The 10,041-nt window shown below is 42.7% G+C and overlaps 2 protein-coding genes across 2 annotated transcripts; both read right to left on the bottom strand.

The window, feature by feature from the left end:
* On the bottom strand, positions 1–1,767 carry LOC126390484 (protein PERCC1). Its single transcript, XM_050044814.1, has 2 exons — positions 1,222–1,767; positions 1–1,118 (listed from the first exon to the last, which is right to left on the bottom strand). Exon 2 carries the CDS (start codon positions 1,101–1,103, stop codon positions 258–260), a length of 846 nt encoding a protein of 281 aa, XP_049900771.1. The 5' UTR covers positions 1,104–1,118; positions 1,222–1,767; the 3' UTR covers positions 1–257.
* Positions 1,768–3,224: 1,457 nt separating this feature from the next.
* Positions 3,225–8,437, bottom strand: LOC126390269 (toll-like receptor 2). The gene is made up of 2 exons (XM_050044505.1): positions 8,394–8,437; positions 3,225–6,669 (listed from the first exon to the last, which is right to left on the bottom strand). The coding sequence occupies exon 2, from the start codon at positions 6,658–6,660 to the stop codon at positions 4,267–4,269; it is 2,394 nt and encodes a 797-aa protein (XP_049900462.1). The 5' UTR covers positions 6,661–6,669; positions 8,394–8,437; the 3' UTR covers positions 3,225–4,266.
* Positions 8,438–10,041: the final 1,604 nt, after the last annotated feature.

Raw genomic sequence — 10,041 nt, 5'->3', positions numbered from 1 at the left:
CAAACAAAAGTTATCTTGGGAAGTACGGCAGAGAGTGAAAAGTCTCCCCCATCAGAAACTCGGGTGAAATTTGGGTGAACTGACCCTTTAAAACAGACATCACATATATGATAAGCTGCAGTGAAGAAAACTGTGCACAACACACATCGATTTGTTTCTGTTTTTATTAAACTTTTTGAAAGTATTAAAGTTGAAAAGAAGATAAATAAAGCTGTGAGTGTGACTGTTTCCGTCAGTGTGTCTGTGTGTTTCTGTGTTTAATGCTGCATGTGTGTGTTCTCCGTCAGTGTGTGCGTGAGCTCCGGGTTTGGATCCCAGTTCGCCAGCAGGTCACTGAAGTCTGGCTGAGCGCTGTCGAGGGTGTGTGTGTTGTGATGTGGAAGTGCGTTGTAGTGCATGTGTGTGTTAGCGTCTGTGTGTGTGCTGTCCTGTGAAGGTGTGTCACTGTTTGTGTGTGTGACGTCAGGTGCGTTGCCGAAACTGACCACAGAGCAGCAGGGGATCGGCTCAGTCCAGAAACTGAGCGGGAGATGCCGCTTGATCATCGGCCGGCTGCGGCCCTGACTTTGGCCCCTGTGGTTGAACAGTTCAGCCAGGGGCCCCAAACCGCTGTTGCCATTAGCAACCCTGACTCCTTGATCATCAGCACAAGTGGCCAAGCTGCTTTCTTGCTCCTCTGGACTTCCTGCTCTTGCGATTTTCAGCAGGTCATCATAGTAACGCAGACGCCCGCTGGTGGTGACGGAGACCGAGTCGCTGTAGATGTCACAAGCTTCTTGATCACCAGAGCAGTGACCGAAATACCGCTGGACGTCACGGCTGATGAGATCTGCAAACCTCAGCAGCTGCTTGGTCACATCCAAAGTGTGGTAGGTGGGATTTAAGAAAACCTCGTCCAAACATTCCTCCTCTTCCTCCTGTGCTTCAGATTCTTCATCCTCCTCCTCGACCTCTCTTTCTTCCTCATCTTCTCTGACCTCTGGCTTTTCCTCCAGAATCTCCACATCTTCATCTTCCTTGCATGGAGAGTGCTGGAAAATCAGGGGGTAGTAGGCTGGAGTCGGGGCCTGGACGAGGAAGGTTCTGATGACGCCTGCTGCCATGTTGGCTCATTGACACTGGAGAGACAGTAACAGAGGAGAAAAACTAAGAATTAAACAGGAAAGCATTTTGTTGAAAGGATAAAAAAGTAAATTGGTTGAAAAAGAACATTTTAATTACCTTAAGTGCCAGGTTCAGATGAATCTGTGCATAAATCAGAGGTCCGTCCTGGGTCATTGATGGATCCACTTTTCTGTGTGTGTGTGTGCATATGTAATACTGGACCGTCAGGATTGTCAGTGTATATATACCTCAGCACACCGCTGCAGACGCGTGTGTGTCTCCCGTCGGATGAGGCAGCTTCCAGAACAAATATTTGCATGCCGGATTGGCCAAACACACTTTGTTTACTTTATCACCGGGCAACCACAGAGGGGGTCCAAGGCTAATGGATCCTCTGCTAGGGGATGATGGAGAGTAGTTGTACATACACACACGCCCGAACACACACACATCGTTGTTTTTTCCCGTCCCTGTTATCAGACTAGTTAAAGGATAAAAGAGCATGAAATCAAATCATATGCTGTTTTGACTTCTAAAGGGGAACACTCTGAACTGACATCAGCAGACTGAGATACAACCTGGGCGGACGCAGCTCTCCTCAGAACATGATGCACTATATGTTGCACTATGTTCTTTAAGTGGGAAGCATCACGACATGAGATCAGACTCACAAGAGTCAACCTCGTCAACCTGCCAAACTGCCAATCCTCGTCTTCAGAAAGATGATAGCATGCTCAGACACACCATCAGTTTTACCTGTGGCTATTGGCTCACTTGCTGAATAAAAATTCTGAAAAGGCTGTTGGAGGAGAGACACAGGTGCCAACAGATCAAGTTTTAGAGCAGAGCAAAGTGCCCTCGAGCTGCCCAATGAGCAGATTAGCACTTTGACTGAAACCTACTGAGCCTAGAATGTCATCTCAAAGAATAAGGATTGTATTATTTCCTATTTTTGTAAGTTTTAACACATCTCATAAAAGATCCCTCAGCCCAAATGCCAATTAGCACAAACTTAAGACTCTTAAAAACAAGTCCTAAACTTCCCAAAACAGCCAGGCACTGCAGTTTTTTAGCAAATGAGACTCAAATAGGGCTTATTAGGGTCTACTTTCAGCTGTGGATTAATACACATTTGGTGCTCTGGTGAATATTTACAACAGCAGGATGGTGTATGTGGAATTAACTCAAAATAAACTACATGTCACTCAGTGCAAGTGTGGCTCATACATCTGATTTTAAGAGATTTGGGGCAACAAAGGAATGCAGCTTTGGCTACACAGACAATATATGTTTTAAGAAGGATCAATTAAATTTTGGTTTTGGCCTTTTTTTTCTGATAATAAGGAAAATATACAATATCACTCTTATATTTTCAGACTCCTACAGTATGATCTTAACGTAATTTCCCCTAAACATGACTTGGATGCTTTATTTGCCCAAAGATCCTGATGAATCCCTAAACTAGCTTGAAAGTTATAAAAAGACAAACTATTTTTTAAGTAGCTTTTCTGTCTTGAACTGTACTAGCTAATGGGATAAATTTATTTCATTGTGGCCGAGAGGTTTTTACTCACTGCACATAAAAATCTGTGGGTGTATATTACAAGCAAATGTTCAATTCAACATATAAAGACTTTCCAATACTGAATAAATCAGTCAGATTGTCCAGTTATTAAAATTTTAGCAGCTGTTTCTAAAAAATTTGTGCTCTTCTGTTTTCTGCAACTACTTTATGATTTCATATTTTTTTCTTTACAAGCCCAAACACATACACACATGGACTTACCAAGAAGCACATTTTCTCTCAAAGAACTATCAAATTTCTCAGAAAAGTAAACTACCTGACACATTTGTAAAACAGGATTCACCATATTCTCTGTGTCCTCACACTTTACTAAAGCTCTTTAAAGCAGGACTGAAAACAAGTCTAAAATACTTAAAAACAGGACATGTTTTTACAGTGAGGTCATTTTATCAAATGGAAATGTTGTAGATGTTCTGTGCAATTTCAAACTGATTTGCATTTCCTCAACATTGAACCAGAAATATTCTCGATCTTTGGAATCACAGAGATCTTTGCTACAATCAAAACAAAGTACAGTTGATTTGAACGAATGATGAGCAGCACAATATTTGTCAGTGCCGTGTCGCTTTTAGGAGATAAAGTCATGCTGGTTTACTTTACTCAAGATAACAGGATAAAGTAAACTTATCGTGTATGCACAACATGTAAGCACATGGATATAATGTGTCATAAAAGCAGTGATTCAATGATTCTAGGTCTCACTGATTAAGTTCTGCACTTCACCAGACTTCACCGACCTTTACAGACATCTGTAACTCTGTAAATATGTGCATGTGCTTCTGTTTATATGTGCATGATGAGCATTAATGTGTGTTTGTGTGTGTGTGTGTGTGTGTGTGTGTGTGTGTGTGTGTGTGTTATCAGGACACCCTGACTCCCCTGGCCTGCCTGTCATTAGTATCCAGGCTTCTGTGTTGATTTTAGGACTAAAGATCAATAGCGGCAATATGTCAGCTCTCAAGAGCCTGACAATGAATTACACACGTTTTTAGGCACACAAGCACATGGACACACACACACACACACACACACACACACACACACACACAGATTTTTCCAATAAGTGAAATTCATTATAATGATTTGAGAGTAACAAACAAACTCATTCCACCTACAATCTTACATCAATGTTTCAGAGACAAGCTTCTTGAAATGATAGAATTACATATATACACTGATCAGCCAAAACATTAAAACCACTGACAGGTGAAGTGAACATTGATTATGTTGTAAAAACATCATGACAGACCAAGTACACCCTCTCAGTGACAGTGTACCGTGCCACACTGCAAAAACTGCTCCAGAATGGCCCGACAAATCTGACCGAGAGCACTTTGGAGGCCAAGTCGACACCCTGAGCTCTTTGTCACGTTTCTCGGGCCAATCCTGAGCAGTTTGTGCTGTGTGGCATGGTGTCGTGCTGAGGGGGTCACTGCTATTGGGGAGTGCCATTGCCATGAGGGGGTGTAATTGGTTTGAACAGTGTTTGAGTGGGTGATGTGTGTCAAGTGGCATCCAAGGTTTCCCAGCAGAACATTGCACTGTAAGGAAGTCAAACTGCAAAGCAAAACACTAAATTAAACGTCCGTATTGTCAAACTCTAGATCGTCTTTGTGATCAGTTTCAGGTCTTTTAATAGCTGTTCTCAAGCTGTGCCAGAACCTGGGAATCTGGCCGTCATCATCAGGCCACTCCAGGTACGTCCTGGAGTTCATGACTCTCCGCAGCTTGCAGAACTTTTTGGGGATGGTCTCTTTGTCAATAGGCTCCAACAGAATCAGCACAACTGTGTCGTCATTTTGGTCAAACAGTCTAAAATGGGTGTAATCCAGCTCGTACTTACACCACTCACTCCTGATGAAATGCTGAGAAAGGACAAACAGAGTTCTGTGACTCTTCTCGATGGCGTCCATGATGTTGTCCAAGATCCAGCCACCGGGAACAAAGTCTCTCTTGTGGAGGCAGAGCTGGAGAGGAGGCTCGGCCTGCTCCAGCTCCGGGACCAGATATGTTTCAACCCAGCCAGAGTCCATGTCACTGTAGGACACGAAGGCGTCATACTCAAGCTCTCCCTTTTTTAACTTTGGCTTTCTCTTGGCTCTCAGCCAGGCCCAGGTCATCTTCATGTACCACAAAACGCTGAATTTGTGACACAAACCTGCAACAAGCAGAAACACTAGCAGTATGCCTGAGCAGAGTAAAGAAAAAGCTAAAGCTGTGTGGCACTCAAACACCGACAACCTCGCATCTAACGTGCTCTTTCCTCTTGTAGAGTCAGGGGACTCACAGATGTATGACTTGAACTCATCTCCAATTGTGACTCGATGATTAGTCCAGTCAGTCGTCATGAAAGCTACAAAGTCACATGAACAGACAAATGTGTTAGCACCAGCCTCCAGGCTCGTCAGACTATTATAATCATTTAGACTTTTGCTGCTGATTGTATGCAAGTTGTTGTTTTGAATGGAGACAAATATGACACTAGGATATAAACCCCCATCTGGCAAATGAGTGATCTTGTTGCCAGAGATGTATAAATCTGTGAGAAAAGGTAGTTCAATGTTGAACACGGTCAAATCGTTGTCTGACAGATCGAGGACACGTAAACTCACAGGCAAACAGGTGGTGACTTTTGTTAAATGTGTTGATGAAAGGTTTAAGAATTGGAGACTTGGCGGCCAGTAACAAATATCAGGCATTTTACGAAACATGTTTCCACTCATGTCAATATTTTTAAGTTCATTTAGTTTGGTGAAGAGCTGGCTGTTGATTGAATGCAGGTAATTCCTGCTGATATTGATGGTTTGCAGAAGCCTAAAATCACTATCGCCATCGCACATGATGTTACTAAGGGCCAGATCAGTAATCAAGTTGTCACTGAAGTCCAAATACTCAAGCCTTGTAAGACTGGCAGCAGATTCACAAGGCAGGAGGTACACCTTGCAGTTCTGCACAGTCACCCTTCGCAACACTGGTAGCAGAGATTCATCGGCAAGTAGAGCTGGGAAGAGGTAAAAAGCAGGGACATCAACGTTTTTCACTACAATAGCCTCCAAATGGCCCATGCTTGAGGGAAAACTCATGCTACCCGACAATCTAAAGACCAATTTAGAATCTTCTATTGTCAGCATGTTTAATCTGGAGTCTGACATCCAATTCATAAACGCCAAAAAAGCTGAAATCGTCATGACAACATTTTTAAAAATAACACTTGTAGTTCCGCCGTAGTATGCCGCTCTAAATGGGGACATATAAGACTCCTTGGTGAAGCGTGTGTCAGTGAATGTCAGCGTTGTGTTTGGGTGTACAACATCAGACAGTATAGTTTCTGCCAGCGCTTGATTTTCCTTAAACGGACCATTCAGACCAAGTGTTACATATTTAACTGGCCCAACTTCTCTCAAACTTCCTCTTTTGTAGTCTTTTAGATTCTTTCCATCAAAAACAACCTCTTCAAGACCACTGAGGCCGGAGAAGTCACTTTTTCTGACTGACTGAAGTTCAGGTCCTCCAAAATATAGGGTCTTTAATTTCTTAAGTGGCTGGAAAAGATTACCTTGACCCAACATTTTATATTCGTTCCCCAAAAGATTTAAGTGCTGAAGAGAAACAAGATTCTCAAACCATCCAGCAGACAACATCTCCAGTCTGTTGAAGGACAAGTCCAACCTCTCCAAATTTGTCAGCGGGACAAATGCTTGCTCATGGATTTTTTGGATGCTGTTGTTATTCATGATCAAAGACCGTAAACTGGCAAATGCTGCAAAGTCATCTTTCATTATTGTCCTCAGTTCATTGCATGAAAGATCAAGTTGAGTGATGAGCTTCGAAGGGGCCGCAGGGACGGTGGTCAGGTTTTGTCCTGAGCAGTTACAGGATGTTTTTTCACAGCTGTGACACTGTGGTCTGGAGAGTGAGAAGCTTTGATGTATTAGCAGAAGTACAAACGTGAGAAATGTAAAGATTCTCATCTTGATTCCCTGAAAAACACAAAAGAAAAGAATCAGGCTTTGTCTTGAAAACTGTCCTGCAAGCAATCTCAGAATAAAAAAATACAGTTGTTGGCTGAGGCTACAACGATGACATACACATGGTCAGATCTATCAAACTACCCTGACATTATCTGAGATACATATTAAAAAGGCAAATAAACATTATGAATAAGACAGATGCTGTCTGACTTCCCCCCTAAAGGCATTTTGGGTAATTACAACAGATAACAGTAATCTTTTTCTTGGGAAATACAGTTGCATGCATCATTTGTTTCACTACAGTACGGGTCTTTTTCACAGCAGACATTTTGACTTATCATAGTAGGAAAAGTAAAGGTGCTACTGATGATATTAAATATGGCTCTGTTCTATTTAAATATCCCATAAGACATGAAAATGTGACAGAGGGTATGTTTACATGCACACTATTCCACCATTATTTGAAATATGACAATATTCTGAATTTGATGCCCAGCATGTAAGCAGCATAAGCCCGATATCCCAAATCAGGCCTTATTATGAAAGTAGCATCTTCAGGTAGAGACGTGGGATATGCTGGTATTATTCAGGTTTTAGAAACATCCTTTGGCTATGTATCGAGTGTGTTGCGAAAATGCATCTCAGCTGGGGTTTTAAACCACAGTTTGTGATTCACGGCAACTTGCCTGTTTACGTTTGTTGTCATGGACGCCTTGTAAACAAACCAAGGAAATTAGCCAACAGGTTATAAGCTTGGCACTGAGATGCAAGATTCGTGGTCAGACAAAGAAACACACCTACTTTTAAACATTATGAAAGTCTTGGATATCGACAGGTTAGTATCGAAATGCCAACCTTTTCAAGAAGGTGGTTGAAGGAATGAAGGAGGGAGGCTGTGTTCACACAGTCGAACTAGTCTGCTGCTAGTGGAAAAAAAAATTCCGAAAGAATCCTGGCACAAGTAACGGCAATTCCACTGTCCATATTTTCACGTGATAAACGACATGTTAGAGCATGTTAATTGGAGTATACCAGGCTGAATGTAAACAGGAATATTAGTAGAATATTCATTTCCATTAGCCACGTAAACAGCTCAGTAGGAATATTGTCTTTTTCGGAATAAGGGTAAAACACGTAATTTTTTTGTGCATGTAAATTTGGTCCCTGAGCCAGACTGCACAGTACTAGGACCATGAATGGAAACCAGCTATCACTAATTTGATCATTTACATCTGTGATTTTTCTGCTGTGACATGTCAAAATGTCCCCTGGAAAGAGGCCATTAATGGAGGTAAAAGCATGTCACAAAACTTTTTTAAGTAAAATGGCACCTGCTTCACAGGTGTCCAGTTACTAGAAAATAATTCACACCTGCCACCTAGTCAGAATTGGTAATTTTATGTGTCTCAATTGCTAAAAAAAACCATACATTATCTTACATCTTGTAATACTAACATATTTCTTTGGATACAGTTGTTTCTGTATCTAAATGATGTATCAGTGTGAATTTCAAAAGGAATTGCAATATTATATTTAGAAGTTTCTACCATTTATAAAATGTCAGATTGATTAATTTGTGTTTTTTAATACATCATTTGAATACATTAAAAACAACAATGTGAAATAGCTTTTTAAAATCTATTATCAAACACTGAAAACACCTATAGTAACTGCAGCAGCACACTCCACAGTCCATGAAGCCTGATAGAAGACTGAAAATAAAGTAAAAATACCTTTGTGAGTCTCCGTGTTACACTTACAGTTGAAGTATCCTCTTCTTCGGCACAATCATGACTTGACAGAAGGATGTATTCAATGATTTAAGTGTTTCCTGCTTCACTAGTTATAGCCTGCCACAAATTAGGAAGTACAGTGACAGAAATAATTTCCTGGCAGGGAGAGGTTCACAGGGAGGTTGTTGATTTCTTTGGTCTCACATTTCGGTTGCATGTAGAGCTGACAGAGGTTGTCACGTGACGGATGGGCAGCCAGCTTTTGTTTGAACAAAAATACACTACTCAAAAAATGAAGGGAACACTTAACCGTCACAGTATAACACCAAGTTAGCTGAACTTCAGGGATATCAGTGATCACAAGTGATTGTGAATCAGTTTCAGCTGCATTGGTGCAAACAAAAGTGACAAAAGGTGCAAAGGAGAGGCAAAGTAAGACAACCTCCAAAGAGGGAATGGTTTTACATGTGGTGGTCACAGACAGTCGCTCTCTCCTTATCCTTCCTGACTGATTCTTCTCTAATTTTGTGTTCTGTTCGCATCCTTGTCACCAAGGACCTGCAGCACAATCACATTGCACAGGTGGTCCAGTTCCTCCAGGATGGCACATGCTGTTTGCTGTGTCTCCCAGCACAGTGTTAAGAGCATGGAGGAGATACCAGGAGACAGGCCGTTACATAAGAGCTGGACAGAGCCGTAGAAGGGCATCAACCCAGAAGCAGGACCGGTATCTGCTCCTCAGAGCGAGGAGGAACAGGAGGAGCACTGCCAGACCCCTACAAAATGACCTCCAGCAAGCTACTGGTGTGCATGTTTCTGACAAAACTGTCAGAAACAGACTCCATGAGGGTGGCATGAGGGCCTGACGTCCTCTAGTGGGACCTGTGCTCACAGTCCAGAACCGTGCAGCTCGACTGGCATTCGCCACAGAACACCAGAATTGGCAGGTCCGCCATTGGTGCCCTGTTCTCCTGACAGATGAGAGCAGGTTCACACTGAGCACATGTGACAGGCGTGACGGAATCTGGAGACACCGTGGAGAATATTATGCTGCCTGTAACATCATCCGGCATGACCGGTGCGGCGTTGGGTCAGTGATGGTCTGGGGAGGCATATTCTTGGAGGGTTGCACAGACCTCCATGTCATAGACAACTGTACCCTGACTGCTGTTAGGTATCGGGATGAAATCTTCAGAGTGATTGTCAGACCCTACGCCTGTGCAGTGGGCCCTGGGTTCCTCCTGGTGCAGGACAATATGGGCCTAGTGTGGCCAGAGTGTGTCGGCAGTTCCTGGATGCGAAGGCACTGATGCTGTTGACTGGCCCTCTCGTCCCCCTGACCTAAATCCATTTTAAGCACCTATGGGACATCATGTATCGGTGCATCTGAAGCTGCCAAGTGCCACCACAGACTGTCCAGGAGCTCACTGATGCCCTGATCCAGGTCTGGGAGGGGATCCCCCAGGACACCATTCACCTACTCATCAGGAGCATGCCCAGACGTTGTCAGGAATCCATACAGACTTGCGGGGGTCGTACACACTACTGAATCACATTATGAGTTGCTGAAATAAAATTCACACAAGTTGGATCAGCCTGTGATTTAAATTTTTTCCTTGATTTTCAGTGATTTTGAATCCATCCCTGA

Source organism: Epinephelus moara, chromosome 5 (genome assembly GCF_006386435.1).
Source record: "Epinephelus moara isolate mb chromosome 5, YSFRI_EMoa_1.0, whole genome shotgun sequence".
Taxonomy (NCBI): domain Eukaryota; kingdom Metazoa; phylum Chordata; class Actinopteri; order Perciformes; family Serranidae; genus Epinephelus; species Epinephelus moara.
Note: the sequence above shows the minus strand (reverse complement) of the source record. Positions and strands in the feature narration are given on the sequence as shown.